The sequence below is a fragment of the Anguilla anguilla genome, chromosome 8 (assembly GCF_013347855.1).
Source record: "Anguilla anguilla isolate fAngAng1 chromosome 8, fAngAng1.pri, whole genome shotgun sequence".
In the NCBI taxonomy this organism is placed as follows: Eukaryota; Metazoa; Chordata; class Actinopteri; order Anguilliformes; family Anguillidae; genus Anguilla; species Anguilla anguilla.
In genome coordinates, this window is record NC_049208.1 from 46,638,264 (window position 1) to 46,655,285 (window position 17,022).

The following is a 17,022-nucleotide window of genomic DNA, read 5'->3' on the forward strand; positions in this document are numbered from 1 at the left end:
TTAAAACGAGTGTATGTCGTGGTACCGTCTGTTAGAAAGCTAACGTAACTAACTAACTAGCTAGCTAGCTAGTGCTGCGAGGAAACGTCAGTGGGTGAGCTTGGAAGCACTGCAAGATATGAGTAGTGAATTGAGTGAGCTAATGGTGGCTAATTCTACTTCCAGTTAATCGGAGTCTAGATATGCTGACAGAATGAGAACAGGTTGACAATTGATATGGGCTTTCACCAAGTTTATTTAACAGAGTAAATGGGAAGTTGCAAGTGTTATACAATTTAGATGTTCACAGTGTATACTATGTCTTAATAATCTGAATGTACAGACTACTGATGAGTCTTTTGGCTTTGTGTTGCAAGGCCGGGTTTTTCTTTTTGTGTGTGTTGGTTTTTGGTTGTTGTTCGATTTGAACTGCTGTGCTGGATCCTGGATTCGTCTGCCCCTGCTTGCCTTCCCCGGAGAGCTACAGCGGCGCGCGGACTGGCGAGCCACCCATGTGATCGACCTGCAATTTTAAAGAGAAGAAAAGAGTTAAATTGTGCCTTCTACAACGGTGGTAGGACAAGTATTTGAATTCTACGAACTGGAACTCAGCAACAAGTGGTCCAACAACCACACGGACTGATTTGCAGTTAGGCCTAGTATTTTAGAAAAGTGTTTTGGTGTTATAGTGTGATAAGTTTCCTTTACATAGGTACTTTCAATAGTACTACATAAGGGTTTTGGTTTCAAAATAAAAGACCTGGTTCCCAAATAAAAGTCCTAAAGTCAAATTAGTGACAAATTATACTAGAACCAAATAACTAAAAATATGGGTTAGACCGAAACACATCAAAGAAATACTAAAAGTATGGTTAAGGTATAAAAATGGGAAAAATAGTCAAAAATTAGTGGAACCAGAGAAAATATAAATACAGACACAAAGTAAAAGGTCTTGGGACCAACTTGTATTTTTTTTTCTTTTCCCATTTTGTATATATGTGTACTGTTGTTGTTTAATGCTTTCTACTTTGTAACAAAAACAAGGTACAGAGAACCAAAAAGGGAAAATTTAATTTTTAAAAATCATTCTCTTACCTTTGAAATATAGATCCTGCTTCCATGTGCTTCATTCTTGATGTGCAAACCGCCTCTCTCTCGAGTTGAATCTGTTGTCTTCTGATCTGGTCCATACTTACCTGATTTTATCCATTCTAGTAACGGTGTTAGCATTGAAACACTTGTTACAGAGGAAATCATTTGGCGAGCCAGCCAGGAGAGAGATTGGCTGTGTCCCAAACCGCAAACTTCCATGCTCCACACTACCGTGCTCCGGAATACCCACTCCAGGCAATGCTTGGGACTACGCACTCCAAACCATGGAAGTGCAGTAGCGTGGAGAAACAGTTAAATGAGTGGGATGCACTTCGTGATGACATCTGACCCATAACCTTTAACCTTTGCCGTAACTATCGGTAAAATTCCGGTAATAAACCTGAGGGGAATAACGTGAGAGTGAGAGGACATATTATCGACCATCTGAAATGGTACCTCATTTATTTCATATTTAATCAAGCGGACCGGACTCCGTTACCTATTTAAATGCAAGTCTTGTAAAAATTACACATAACTGTCTAAATGGGAAAAAATCCAACTTAATACATATACATTTTAGTTATATTGATATACTAATTAATTCCATAATCGCGAACATTAAGTAGTGCAAATGTCGCTTCTTCTTAATGGCTATTTTGCTTCCTGCTACTTGGGTTACAACTGAATATGTAACGGATCGCTAGAAATGCTAGTAGGGACCAGCCTTTTTCATATTAACCTGAAATACACAAGACGGGACACTTCTACAATATGATCTCAAGTAAAGACAAGTTCCATTAATCTCTATGCAGTGGCAGATACACGTCCCCGTAGCAACTAAAGCTAGCACTGGGCGACCTCTGACATATTTCCCGGCACAGAAAAAAATTGCGAAAGTACTGAAAAAATTACCTCCGGAGGATAACAAGGACGTTTTTTTCTAGGTACAGGTTGTTAGTTATATTTCGCCTATTTTATATAGACTACAGTTGAAAATCTGATGTTTTTCTGTCTACCTAGCGAACCCGGTCGATAGATGCTCACACTAAAGTAGTAGGCTACTGAAATATTATGATCTAGACTAACCAGTAGGCTAATATCAGCAACTTTTTGCGAGCTAGCCACTTCAATTAAATTCTTCTTTTTGCTGTCAGAAGAGCAGTGGAAGGCAACGATAGCTTGGAAAATATTAATTGCAGTTTGGATAGCTTTCAGTGCACTGTCAACCCCATAATAAAGTTGCCATTTCATTGTAAACAGTCGTGTCTGTTTTTTCATTATTTTCGCGCTGTATACTTTCGCGCTGGGTACTCAGTTAGGCAACATTTATGGAGCCGGTCATGTTTGTGGTGGCTACTCCATAGGCAAGGGGTGTATTTCAAATTAAATGAAAAGATGGGCAGTGGCGAGGATAAAACGGCAGTTTGTAATTCAAAACGGGACCCGACGATTAGCACCGATGTATTCAATATAGCTCGTTACACTCGTTAAAAGTACATATCTTTAAACTAAAAAAAACAACTGATACTTTACATATTGCGTTATTCATTAACACTGTACCACTTTATTTATATACCAACTCCTGTGTACCATTTCCCTATGACATGATTTCAGTTTCCAATCCGAGAGAGTAGCCTACACTAGACTGTCATCCGCCATTACCGTTGTTTTTGACCGTTTTCGCGAAAGGAATTATGGTATTTTTTCCCAGGCGGAGCATGCACGGATGCACACTTCAAATTTTGATCAAATGGAGTGCGCATCCGGGTACTTTATCCGTGCTCCGCACTACCGAACTTTGGTTTGGACTCGCACTCCAAGATGGAGGCATGCTCGCTATGTGCACTCGGAGCATGGAAGTATGCCGTTTGGGACACGGCAATTGTGTTTGCACCAAGAGTGATCCCACCAAAAAAATGCCAAAAGTAGATAAAAGCCATTTAAAAGACTTTCACAATGGATATACTGAAAATTGAAAAAGCAGACATCCCTAACTCTGTAATTGTTAGTGGCATTACCCAAACTAGCCTAGACACAGAGCTTGAGGAAAGTTTAGTGATCCATGGCCCTATTAATCGCCACTTGCTAATTGATGACCCAAACTCAGAATACCACCGTCATGTAATTATTGAGTTTGATGGCAGCTCTGCCATGCAGACATTAAGGCCCCGACTGCCCCTAGTTTACAAGAGCCCCCGTGACCCTGAAGCCACGTTCCCAACAGGAACAGATGGTGTCGATTCCCCCGTGATAATCCACCCAGCCCTCCCCATGAACACAGTTAACCCTCCTAGTGTACAAAAGATGGTAATAGAACACATTGTGAAGAACGAAGCTGCCGTCTCCCACCAGGTCTCGTTTCGTCTTCGAGTCTACTCTGGGAAGAGCCCCCGCCCTAATGGTGAACCAGACTACGACACCTGGCGTGCGAGTGTTGAATTCCTGATGACTGATCCATCCATTTCTGACCTGCATAGAACACAGAAAATCATAGACAGTTTACTGCCTCCTGCCACAGACGTTATCAAGCAGGTGAGTCCTCGAGCCTTACCCACAGTGTATCTTGAGCTCCTAGATTCAGTCTATGGCTCAGTAGAAGATGGAGATGATTTGGTTGCCAAGTTCATGGGCACCTTGCAGAATGAGGGTGAGAAGCCCTAAAGCTACCTGCACAGATTGCGAGTTATCCTGAGTACAGCCATCAGAAGAGGTGGCATTGCAGAGGAGGAGCGAAGTCGCTGTCTTCTGAGCGAAGTCGCTGCCGAGGCTGTTGGAACCATGAGCTGATCACAGACCTACAACTGGAACGGAAAAAAACACAACTACCTTCCTTTGCTGAATTGGTGTTCCTCATCAGGATGGAAGAAGACACGCTTCAAAGGAAGATCGCATGAGGAAACACCGTGGCCTATACAAGCAAGTTCCCATTGCTCCCAAGCTACGAACTGCAGCACACCGCCAAACAGCCCACTCCTGTGATGCTTCCGATGCCGCAGATGCTGAAACTGACACCCTAGAGGGGCAAGTCGCAGAACTGCAAGCTCAAGTTACCGCAATGCAAACACCGCTTTAACCAAAGACTAAGACCAAACACCACGATGCGACTGAGATCAATGCACTGAAGAGACAGGTCACAGAGATCCAAGCCCAAGTTGCTGTTGTGAAGGCGGCTCCTCAGAAAGTTACAGTCAACAGTCCTGAAGATGAAACCACTGCACTAAAGAGACAAGTCGCCGAGCTCCAAGCTCAGATGACCACACTTCGAGCGCAGAACCATCAGATAGGGAGGAAACCACGCTCAAAGGAGCCCGTAACCAAAGTTGAACCCCAACCTACTGATCAGGGAACAGTAGATCAGCCAAATCGCAGTGGGCCAACCTCAAACAGGCCTCGCCCTTGGTACTGTTTCCGTTGTGGACAAGATGGGCATATCGCGTCAGGCTGTGAGAATGAACCAAACCCTGCCCTGGTCGAAGAAAAGAGACACCAGTGTAAAGAGAAGCAACTTCAATGGGATTGTTTAAACTACCGACAGTCTCTGTTGAAGGGCAAACCGGGACTAAAAAAAGAGAAACATGCCCTAGAAGAATTGAAAGAGTGATCAACAAGTGTGCCCAAAATGGAACGTCATCCATTGAACTGCCAAAAGGACTAGTAGGAATGAAGTGCACAGCTCAGATCATTATAGGAGGAAAAGAGATCAACTGCCTTCTAGATACCGGATCTCAAGTCACCACGATCCCCCTGTTGTTCTATGAGAACAACTTGTCAAGCCACCCCATGAAGTCGCTGTATGATCTGCTAGAAGTCGAAGGAGCAAATGGACAGGCTGTGCCTTACCTTGGATATGTGGAGCTGAGCCTGACGTTTCCCAGAGAGTTTCTGGGAACTGAAGTTGAAGTACCTACGTTAGCACTAGTGGTTCCAGATATGACCAACATGCCCCAGATCCTCATTGGTACTAACTATCTAGACACCCTGTATACCAATTACACTCAGAAGAACACAGCCAGTCCTCGGTCAGCACTTCACGGTTATAGAGCAGTTCTTAAGACTCTTGAGATAAGACAGAAACAAGCATGCACTGGTACCCTGGGGAGGGTAACTGTGAAGGGAAACACACCAGAAGGCGTGTCAGCGGGCTGCACAGTGGTCCTTGATGGGCTAATTCACGTGAATGGTGGCTACACAGAGAAATGGGTCACCGTAGAGCCAACGTCAAGGTGCTCCCTGCCTGGAGGGTTGCTGGTGGGCAGCTGCTTGCACACCTTACCTGTAAAATGCCCCAGCCACTTGCCAGTCCTGCTCAAGAACGAGACAAAAAATGACATTGTGATCCACCCCAGGACCGTGTTAGCCGAGATGCACTCTGTCCAGCGAGTGATGGAGAAGGAGCCCCCTACAACCTCAAGTAACTCCATTGACAGAACGACCAAACCTGTCAAACCCAAGATGAAATTCGACTTTGGTGACTCTCCCGTACCATCTGAGTGTAAAGACAGAATAACAGAGCAGTTGAACTCTATGCCTGAAGTGTTCACCTTAAACGATCTTGACTATGGCCATACCGATAAAGCGAAACATCACATCAAACTCAGTGATGAGACTCCCTTCAAAAATAGAGCCAGACCTATTCATCCTCAGGATGTGGATGCCGTAAGGAAGCACCTTCAGGAGTTGCTGGCAGCCAGCATCATCCGTGAATCAGAATCTCCCTTTGCATCACCTATAGTTGTGGTTCGGAAGAAGAATAACTCAGTACGCCTGTGCATTGACTTCAGGAAGCTAAATTCCCAGACTGTAAAAGACACATATGCTCTGCCCAATCTGGAAAAGGTCTTCTCAGTGTTGACTGGCTCGAAGTGGTTCTCAGTTCTCGACCTGAAGTCGGGTTATTACCAGATCGAGATGGAAGAGGCTGATAAGCAAAAAACTGCCTTTGTGTGTCCTCTCGGGTTCTGGGAATTCAATAGAATGCCACAAGGGATCACGAATGTGCCCAGCTCGTTCCAGAGGCTAATGGGGAGGTGTATGGGGGATCTCAACAGGAAAGAAGCACTCATTTTCATTGGCGACCTCATAGTCTTCTCTGACACCCTCGAGGAACACGAATCCCGACTGATACAAGTCCTTCGACGGTTGAAGGAATATGGACTGAAACTGTCTCCGGAGAAATGCATGTTTTTCCAAACATCTGTCAGGTACTTGGGCCACATAGTGTCCCAGCATGGAGTCGAGACAGACCCAGGGAAGATCGAAGCTTTAAAGACTTAGCCAAGGCCCACAAACCTTCAAGAGTTGAGATCCTTCCTACGGTTTTCCGGGTACCACCAAAGGTTCGTTCAAGACTATGCCAAGATCACCAGACTTCTAAATGACCTCACCACAGGATATCCCCCTCTCCGAAAGAACAATAAAAAAGGGAAGGAGAGGAGCAGCCAGTACTTTGATCCCAGAGGGTCTTTTGGCGACAGATGGACACCATCTTGTCAACAGGCATTCGAGACTCTCATTGAAAAGCTCACCTCTGCTCCTGTCTTGGGGTTCGCAGACCCCAAACGTCCGTACATAATGCACACAGACGCCAGCACCGCTGGGCGCAGCACTATACCAGGAGCAGGATGGAAAGAAAAGAGCGATAGCCTTTGCAAGCAGAGGGCTGACCAAGAGCGAAGCCAAATACCCCGCTCGCAAACTTGAATTCCTAGCTCTCAAATGGGCTGTCACTGCAAAGTTTAGTGACTACCTTTATGGGACGGACTTCACGGTCATAACCGACAGTAACCCCCTAACCTATATCCTGACATCAGCCAAACTGGATGCCACAAGTTATAGGTGGCTGTCAAGTCTGTCAACATACTCCTTCAAACTCCAGTACAGAGCGGGAAAACAGAATCAGGATGCGGATGGACTTTCTCGACGACCCCATGGTGAGCTCACGGACGACCGGGCGTCACAGAAAGAGAGAGAGAGAATCAAGCAATTCACCCTTCACCATATGACAAATACAGAGCATACTGATGTCGTCCTTCCGAAGGTAGTGACCGCCATTTGTGAAAAACATCTTGTCCATCAACTTAATGCAAACTTTGGATCCTCGCACCCATCCGTGACCTTAGTGGAATCCCTTGCTCTCCACTCTGATGCCTTACCTAGTGGTTTCCAACATGAAGATAACCACGGTCTCCCTGTGATCCCTCATCTGTCTGAAGAGGACTTGACGGAGCAGCAAAGGGCAGATCCAGATCTTAGGGCAGTCATAGAGCACCTGCAGTCTCGAGAAAAGCCCTCTCCTACCCTGTTACGGAATGAAATATACCTGCGTTGCGATAACCAGGTGTACAATATCAGACGTAACACTAAGCCACTTAATCAACAACCACAACCCGAAAGGAGTACCAGTGAAGCAGTATTATAGAAATGATTAAATGTATATTTATTAATATGTACACATTTAATGATTAGTTCTCTCTATCTATAACTAAAGTCCTTTAAAAAACAGTAGTAGGCTGCGAGGTCTCACCGGGCAGCCAGCTAGCAGTTCCAGACCCTCGAAGATGACAGGGGAGGTCTTCTCCTCGGAGTTCCCAAATTAATTACGATTAGTAATAATAATAATTAATTATAATAGTTAATTAACAACTAGGCGGTCAAACAAAGTAACGCATTAACAAAGCTGTAATTAACAATGTCGTAAAGGGAACTGATGGCATTCAGATGGCAACAGCTATATATAGTCCGGCATCTCCTAAAAGCTTCTCGGCGACGGTAGTCAGAATCTGTAAACGTGTCTCCCCAGTGACGTTGCCTAGCGATGTCCTCATCGCGTCACGTAGACAGCAGGGTTCCCCTGGAAACCACGTGTCTCGCTCCAGCAGGGCCGTGACGTCATCTCCACTTAAAGGGGACACACAAAGCACGCAAAACCAAAAGGAAAAAGGAAGCAGTGCTAATACAAAATAGAGGGACGTAACATACCCTAAGAAAAGAACTCCCTGACATAGGCTTGTGGTTGCGAGAATGGAACCGGTTGGTTGAGAGATGGAGTACTATATAGAAGAAGACAAGACAGAGGGGACCTAACATATCAACTGGCGCTCCCCACAGATCTAAGAGCTACTGTGCTGAAAAGTTTACATGATGACTTGGGCCACTTAGGTGTGGAACGAACTCTCGACCTTACAAGATCCGGATTTTATTGGCCAAGAATGTCTGCAGACGTAGATGAAAAAATAAAGACGTGAACACTGTGTCCGCAGGAAAACTCCTCAGGTCCTTCCAGTCCTTCCACTGACCATTCAGAGTCAGGTTGAGATGGGAGGAGGCGTGGCTAATGATCCCGAGGACCAATAGAAAGAAGTTCTTCAGGACATGCATCCTAACGCTACTTTTTGAAGAAGGGAGTAGGTGGGTGGGGGAGGGGGGAAGTGAGTTCAAGGCAAACAAAAGATAAAAAAAAAACAGACATACATCCAGTACAAAAAGAAGTCACAAAATTTCCAAGGCATTGCCAACATATTGACTCCAGCAAATTGTACAGAATCTTTTTGAAGATGTCAGTCAGGACCTCAGTCAGCTGCCCAGCGCAGGCCCTGAGCACGCGTCCGGGGATGCCATCAGGGCCAGCAGGCTTGCGTGCATTGATCCTGCTCAGTGCAGCACACGTCGGTGGGGGCGAGTGTAAGCGGCTGGTGGTCTGTAGGGAGTACAGCCTTGATGGTCGCCTCCTGGATGTCCCTGTTAAAGCGAGCGTAGAAGTTATTAAGCTCATCAGGGAGGGAGGTGTCGCTGGTTGGGGGGGAGGTGTAGGTGGGTTTGTAGTCCGTGATGGCCTGGATGCCCTGCCACATGCGTTGGGGGTTGGAGATGCAAGTGAAGTGCTCCTCACTCCTTAGCTTGTGGCTGTGCTTGGCCCTCTTGATGCCCCTTTTCAGGTTAGCCCTTGCTGAACTGTAGGCCTGCGCGTCACCTGATCTAAAAGCAGCGTCGCAGTGTTATGTGGGTGGGGTTGATTCACGGCTGCGTTTAATTGGCTGAGCTGACTGATTTGAAGCGTAACTGCCTCCCAGCTCCGCGGCAGAGCGCTTGGAGATACGCTCCGAGCGTCGAGCTCCTTGTAAAACACATTGTCTGTCAGCTGCGTACTCTTTCCGGACCAGGGCGTGTCAAGGGGTCACCTGTTCTTAACGATCCAGAACTTCTTGCAGGTGGGAGTGATGCCATAGCCGACCACCAGCACGGCATGGTTCAGGTCGTCCCGGCTAAACTTGGGGTCGTGGTAAACACCTGCAGAGGAGACGGCGGGACAGGTGAGCTGCTCTTACCTGTGGTAAACTGCCACTACACTGTTGTGTCCTTACCCACAAAGCCACTTTTGCGTCATTACCCACGATGGCACTTTTCTGTCATTATCCACAATGCCACTTTTGTGTCATTACCCACAATGTCACTTTTACTTTCTGACCCATGGACTTTCCACTTCTGCATTACACCGGAGAGTTTGTTTTAGTTTCAGAGCTTGAAAGATTTCATCCAATTGTGCGGGGGGTCAGAAAGAGGTCAGCCAATAAGAACCGCCGAGATCTCACACTGTACCAGTGAAACCTTCAACTGCCCGACTGGCTCTACAGTTCAGCCAATCACTTGCAGGGAGACAATATACTTCCAGGTCAACGGGTCAGTGCTTCCCCATGGTTCCCTCCCAGCAGAAGGCTCTGGCCTTACCGCTCTTGTAGAAGATAAAGTTTGTGGATCTGGCTTGGATCCCCATGGAAACGGGCCCATGCACGACCACGACTGCCCGCAAGACCCGCTCGTTCCCCTCAGGGAGCTCCATAAAGTCCCAGATCTGGGCCACCCTGTCTGATCTGTTAAAGGCAAACTTCTGCTCCTGAGGAGGCATACACAGACACACACACACACACACAGGCACATACACCCACACACACCCATAAACAGGCACATATACAAACACACGTACACACACAGGCACACACACACTCACATACATACACACATACACACACACATAAACAGGCACACACACATACACGCGCACACGCACCCGCACAGGCACACACGCACACACACACACACACACACACACACACACACATAAGACCACAGGTGGGCAATGGGAGCCGTATCTGTTTCTGGTTTTCTTGCAGGTTCTGGCCTAAATTATTCAATCAGCCCTGACATTAGCTACATTTGTTGAAATGTGGTGTGTAAATTACTGTTTTTGTGTCACTAAGTGAAACATTTGCTGTGATCTAATTTACAAGAGAACCAGTGTTGGTGTATGCAGCCATTTATCTAATTTAGCCAGAGTGGAAACAGAAACCTACATATAGACCAGCTCTCCAGGCCCAGAACTGCCCACCCAGCACTAAACTCAGCCCCAAGGTTTTAAGGTATTTTCTACTAGAGATCTCCCATCCAAGCACAAAACAAGCCAATACCCACTTAGCTACAGCAGTTTGACTCAATAAGGGTACCGGGCAGTACGGCTGAGGTTCGTATTTCTTAAAAAAAAATAAAAAAAAAAAGCTGTTTGGTTACAGTGCCCTGTGAGTATGTTTTATGAGGAAGTGGGGGTTTATGTACCAAGCCCATGTAGGGATATTTCCTCTCAGAGCTGATGCCTTTCTTCATTGCGTACTTGTAGGCGTTGGTCATGTAGCCGCCCATGCAGCCGTAGTTGCTCCTGACGCAGTCCACCAGGTTCTGGGGGCTGAGGGGCACCAGCTTCCTCCGGCTCCTCATTAGCTGACCATCCAGAGCCCCCGCGGCGCTGATGGGCCAACAGGACCAGCAGGAGCCCTGGGGAGGAACCGTGGCGCTGTCATTCCACCCGTGTCCACCAGAGGGGAGCGTTACTCCTGATCGCGGTTTATCTTTGGAACATGTGGGCGTTTCCTGTTTTTTAAACAGCGTTTGTGAAATGTATTTTTATCCTACATTGACTTTTCACATCAGATCGTGTGAACATGACGGATCTTTAATCTGATGGGTTGATCCTTCGCGGACGTGAAAAATCACCTCCCATTGAAATGGACTGAGACGATTAGAGTAGCTCCTTATCGGAGGATGTGTGGCTTCACCCTTAGCCTTACAAATTTTCAGTGGTTTGAATAAGGCAATGATTGACAACTCGTTGTTGCTCCGCCCATTACGGGGGTTCGTGAAGTGTCACTCTCCCATCGCTAGTTTCAGCACTCTCAGAGCGTTCTGTCTCTAAATACACTAAATAATCCAAGTTATCTGACACAGGTGTACAGAACATCACTAGGAGCTATCTATTGACAAGTCTGCCATGATTGTTCAGACTGAAAGGAGGAGACCAAACAGGTTGGGCGGTGCAGGATGAGTGGTGTAGGTTAGGTGGTGTGGGACGGGCGGTTCAGGTTGGGTGGTGTGAATTGTGGGGAGCAGGTTGAGCAGTGCAGGATTGGCGGTGCAGGTTGGATGGTGTGAGTTGTGGGGTGCGGGTTGGGTGGTGCAGGTTGGATGGTGTGAGTTGTGGGGTACAGGTTGGGTGGTGCAGGATCAGTGGTATGGGTTGGGTGGCGTGGGACGGGCGGTGCAGGTTGGATGGTGTGGATTGGGCGATGCAGGTTGGGTGGTGTGAATTGTGTGGTGCAGGTCGGGCAGTGCAGATTAGATAGTACAGGTTTTGCAGTACAGGTTGGATGGTGTGGATTGGGCAGTGCAGGTTGGGTGGTGTGAGTTGTGGGGTGCAGGTCAAGTGGTGCGGGTTGAGTGGTGCAGGTTGGATGGTGTGGATTAAGCAGTGCAGGTTGGATGGTGTGGTGTGGGTTGGGCAGTGAAGTTTGGATGGTGGGGGTTGCGTGGTGTGGGTAGGGCGGTGCAGGTTGGATGGTGCAGGTTGGGCGGTGCAAGTTGGATGGTGCAATGTGAATGGTGTGAGTTGAGAGGTGCAGATTGGATGGACGTTGGATGTGTGAGTTGTCGGTGCAGGTTAGGCGGTGCATTTTGGGTGGTGTGCGTCAGGTGGTGTGGGTTGAGCAGTGAAGGTTGGATGGTGTGGGTTGGGCTGTGCAGGTTGGATGGTGCAGGTTGGGGGGTGCAGGCTGGGTGGTGTGGGTTGTGGGGTGTGGGTTGGGCAGTGAAGTTTGGATGGTGTGGGTTGGGTGGTGTGGACTGGGCACTGCAGATTATATGTGTGGGCTGGGCGATGCAGGTTGGGCAGTGCAGGTTGGGTGATGCAAATTGGGTGGTGCAGATTGGATGGTGGAGGCTGGATGGTGTGAGTTGTGGGGTGCAGATTGGGTGGTGCAGGTTGGATGATATGAGTTGTGGGGTGCAGGTTGGATTGCCTGGTTGGTCGGTGCAGGTTGGATGGTGCAACTTGTATTGTGTGAGTTGAGAGGTGTAGATTGGATGGTGGAGGTTGGATGGTGTGAGTTGGTGTGTGCAGGTTGGGTGGTGCATTTTGGGTGGTGTGGGTCAGTTGGTGGGGGTTGGGCGGTGCAGTTTGGATGGTATGGGTTGGGTGGTGTGGGTAGGGCGGTGCAGGTTGGATGGTGCAGGTTGGGCTGAGCAAGTTGGATGGTGCAATTTGGATGGTGGAGGTTGGATGGTGTGAGTTGTCGGGTGCAGGTTGGGTGGTGCATTTTGGGTGGTGTGGGTTGGGTGGTGCTGGTTGGATGGTGTGGGTTGTGGGGTTCAGGTTGGGCGGCGCAGGTTGGATGGTGTGGGTAGTGGGGTGCAGGGTTGGGTGGTGCAGGTTGGATGGTGTGAGTTGTGGGGTGCAGGTTGGGCGGTGCAGGTTGGATGGTGTGGGTTGTGTTGGTGCAGGTTTGGTGGTGCAGGTTGGGTGGTGTGGGTTGTAGGGTGCAGGTTGATGGTGTGGGTTGTGGGGTGCAGGTTTGGCGGTGTGTGTTGAGCCGCGTTTCCACCGCAGGAACTAGGGTCTAAATTTAGTTGTGGGGGCTTTATTTTACCCCCCAAAAAGTTCCTGCTCGGGGGGTAGTACTTTCCGAAAGTACAGGAACCTTTTGGGTGGAGCTTGCAGCGCTGAACATTTCTGATTGGTCGAGTACTCGCAGCATTTTTTTGTGTTTATTTTCAGCCGCCATGTTTAAAAATATGCAGCCGCAAACCAGTTATGTTATGCGGCGCAGTAGCCTAGTTTTGGTTATAGCCTGCCAACGTCTTGGAATTATAACGTGTGCTCTTCTGTTTTTTTTCTTGCTTTAGTATTCGTTTTATATTTTTTTATAAAAAGCATTCGTGCTGGGACAGCATAGCCTGTTACGTACCAAAACATTCAAACGGATTAATTCGGTTGCTGAATGTTTTTCGGTTTTCTTTGTTAGCCCGTTGTAATTGACTCAAAGCGTTTGATACAGTTATGTGAGGTATGCGGTAGTTCTGCGTAATTCACATTGGTGATACAGTAAAAGCAAACTGGAAATCACCTTCCGCACTTTTTGTCAGGGTAAAATAACAGGTTAATTCTAGTAATCGTCCCTTTAGCTTTTTCAGACTGCCGTAATTTTACTCTGCCATTCTTCAATTCCACAAAAAGACCAGGAAGACTATGGACTAATTTATGGTGCATGGTTCGCATCTGGAGGGCACACTTCGCTGCTCGGCTAGCAGTAACTTTGAAGGAAAGCAAACGGTGGCTGTAGCCTACCACTACTAATTTACATTTTCACGCAAGTCCGAGTTTTCGTTCTATTCTTGTCATTTTGCGATTAGCCTATATGAAATTGACGATGAGAAAGTAATCAAACAGCAAATTGTTTACAACGTGTGCATGTTTTCTGCTGTTGTTGCCAGTTATACATATAAATGTGAATGCATTCTGTCGCTTCGGATGTCAAGACATGAAAGCGAATGTTCGCATAAAAACATAATGAATGTGTTTGAGAGGATATATAAAACAGTTACAATCTGACTATTGGCCTGTTATATCCTATTTGTTGCATAACAACGGTCCAAGTTCAACTACCAACGACAGTTTTGCTTGACAACGGTAAAATATGCCCAAACGGCTGTAGAAGAATATTTCAATTCCAGGTGATTAAATCGATAAAAAAAATAAATACAAAAGTAACCATATATAATCATTGGTAACCCGTTGTATATAAGTGGAATAAACCCCTCCGGGCTGTCCCGGTTATTAGAAAGTAATGTAGGCTACTTCGGTGGTAGTATGGGGTTACAGAAGAAATCATAGGACAGATGGACCGACGACAACGTCGCTTTTTCATACGTCAGTGGGCTAATTTGCCTAATCTTCGCAGGACTTTAGACCGCGGTGGAAACGCAGACAACCATGGGCTGAAGGAACCTTTTAGTTCCTTGAAAAGTAGTTCCTGGGACTAAAAGTACTTTTGGTGGAAACGCGGCTTTGGATGGTGCAGATTGGATGGTGTGGGTACTGGGATGCAGGCTGGGGTGCAGGTTGGATGGTGTGAGTTGTGGGGTGCAGGTTTGGTAGTGCATGTTGGGTGATGTAGGTTGTGGGGTGTAGGTTGGATGGTGTGGGTTGTGAGGTGCAGGTTGGGCGGCGCAGGTTATGGGATGTAGGTTGGGTGGTGCTGGTTTTGGGGTGTAGGTTGGATTGTGTAGGTTGTGGGGTGGAGGTTGAGCGGTGCAGGTTGGATGGTGTGAGTTGTGGGGTGCAGGTTTGGTGGTGCATGTTGGGTGGTGTGGGTTGTGGGGTGCAGGTTTGGCGGTGCAGGTTGGGTGTTGCAGATTGGATGGTGCAGGTTGGGTGTTGTGGTTCGTGGGGTGTAGGTTGAATGGTGTGAGTACTGAGCTGCATGTTAGGTGGTGCAGGTTGGGCGGTTATGTTTGAGTGGTGCAGGTTGAATGGTGTGAGTTCCGGGGTGCAGGTTGGGTGGGCATGTTGAGCGGTGCATGTTGGGAGGTGTAGGTTGGGTGGTACAGGTTGTGGGATGCAGGTTTGGTGGTGTGGGTTGTGGGGTGCAGGTTGGGTGGTGTGGGTTGTGGGGTGTATGTTGGGAGGTACATATTGGGAGGTGTAGGTTGGATGGTGCAGGTTGGGTGGTGCAGGTTGTGGGGTGCAGGTTGGGTACTCACCATGTCTCCCAGGTGGTTCATGCCCAGCTGATAGGAGTGCATGCCCTGCTCATACTCCAGGTTGTGGGCCTCGATCAGCAGCGTGTTCTTCTCCCAGATTGACCTGCGCTGCTCCTCCTCCTCCTACAGGTTCAAAGGTGACTGTGTTCTGTTAATGACACTCTACGCCAGGGATCTGCGACCCTGGTCCTGGAGAGCCACAAGATGTGCTGGTTTTTGTTTTCAACTTAAAATCAGCACTCAGTTCAGACCCAAGAGCATGAGATAACTGCATATTTAAATGCTCTAACTAATTAAGTGAAGAGCAACAATGAAAACCAGCAGAGCCTGTGCATCTCTAGGGCCCAGGTTACAGAACCCTGTGCTACACCCTGGCGAGATATAACTGATGCTATCACAGACAAACCACTAACCGGATTTCACGTTCTTTTTGTCTCACTTTTCCTTAACTACAGAATGCTTTGTAGTTATGTAACAGAAGTGTCTGAGGATTCTAACACACATTTTGAATCTGCATGGTACGTTTTCATAAGTTATATCAAATTGTAATATTTGCCGTCAATGGAGACGTCGCTTTCAATGTTTAGATTGCAGAGTTGAAAATCTGGTCAGTCTATAGCACGGCTGTCCAGTCTCATCTGAAAAGGGCCAATGCGGACGCAGGTTTTTGTTTTAGCCCAGCTTTACGACACCTGATGCAACTGAACAAATCATGGTCTTCAATCACGACCTAAAGTAGAATCAGGTGATTTAGTACTGGGCTAAAGCAAAATCTGTGGCCACTCTGGCACTTTTTGATTGGACCCCTGGTGAGCCAGTGCCTGTGGCAGCCATGCATACCCAAACCACAGCACTCCCACACCCACCACTTCCTTGGCCTACTCGACCATTTGGGATTACTAAGCTTACCAGTGCTCTCTTTCTTCTCAACGATGTTCCAAACAGTTCATTTTGGTAAGCCTAAGGTTTGGCCTATGTCTCTGACTGTTGTTTTCTTCTTCATAATTCTCAGGCTCATAATGGGTTTCTTGGCACAGCTCTGGTCCTTATGCTGAAAACACCAATAACAGAACCCATAGCAATCAAAAGCCTAGAATCAAAACTAAATGCTGTTCACTCCAATGTCCTGCACAGTCCCCAGATCTCAATCCAATAGAGCACCTTTGGGATGAGGTGGAATGAGAGGTTTTCAGCATGAAATCTGCAGGAACTGTGTGATGCTATCGAGTCAGCCTCCACCAAATCCCAAAGGAATGTTTCCAGCAACTGGTCGAATCCGAGTCAATAGGAATTTAAGCCGTTCAACCCGATGCTAGATACAGTAGGTGTACCACAGTGCTGTCACCAATAACTATGACTCCAAAGGCAATTGAAAACCTAGAAGCAAGACTAGATACTGAAACTTATCTTATACCTGCACTAAGGAAGTTATTGAGCACACCAGACTCATCAGAAACACCCGTGAAGCCATTTGTCCCAAACATTGTGGTGCCCTAACTCAGGGGGGTGGGGGGGAGGGTTATGTAAAAAAAAAAAAAGTTCTGTAATTTCTACATGGCGAAACCAAGATGTTTAACAATACCCTTTAAAAAAACAGAGAATATGTTCTTTAACCACATGTGAATTGTCCGATGACAAATCTAAAATGCAGAGTTCAGAGCCAAATCAAAGAATAAAATATGTAGCTCACTGTATACATATATATCATTTATGACCACCTTGTTCAACAGCACAACTTCAGTGTCCTGTTGGGAATTAAACCTTTAAGCAACTTTAAGCGATTCTGTTGTTTACATAATCCTCAATGTGTAATGTTTCCCCGTCAGATTCTGTCCAAAGTACCATCTTACAACTGCATCACGCCCGCACACA

The 17,022-nt window shown here is 47.0% G+C and overlaps 1 protein-coding gene and 1 long non-coding RNA gene across 2 annotated transcripts; both read right to left on the minus strand.

The window, feature by feature from the left end:
* Positions 1-215: 215 nt before the first annotated feature.
* Positions 216-1,349, minus strand: LOC118233661. Its single transcript, XR_004766546.1, has 2 exons — positions 1,075-1,349; positions 216-502 (listed from the first exon to the last, which is right to left on the minus strand). It is a non-coding gene; the product is annotated as an uncharacterized LOC118233661 (long non-coding RNA).
* Positions 1,350-8,687: 7,338 nt separating this feature from the next.
* LOC118234220 (cathepsin K-like) lies at positions 8,688-16,621 on the minus strand. Its single transcript, XM_035430628.1, has 6 exons — positions 16,592-16,621; positions 15,151-15,273; positions 10,678-10,893; positions 9,796-9,961; positions 9,249-9,357; positions 8,688-9,045 (listed from the first exon to the last, which is right to left on the minus strand). Exons 1-6 carry the CDS (start codon positions 16,619-16,621, stop codon positions 8,688-8,690), a joined length of 1,002 nt encoding a protein of 333 aa, XP_035286519.1.
* Positions 16,622-17,022: the final 401 nt, after the last annotated feature.

Bases quoted from the DNA above. Each gene is read 5' to 3' on its own strand.
- LOC118234220 (XM_035430628.1), bottom strand. From the start codon at position 16,621: ATGGCTTCACGGGTGTTTCTGATGAGTCTG. The intron at 9,962-10,677 runs GTACATAAACCC...ATGCCTCCTCAG, and splicing joins AATATCCCTACATGGGCTTG to GAGCAGAAGTTTGCCTTTAA. The intron at 9,358-9,795 runs GTAAGGCCAGAG...TCTCCTCTGCAG, and splicing joins CTTTATCTTCTACAAGAGCG to GTGTTTACCACGACCCCAAG.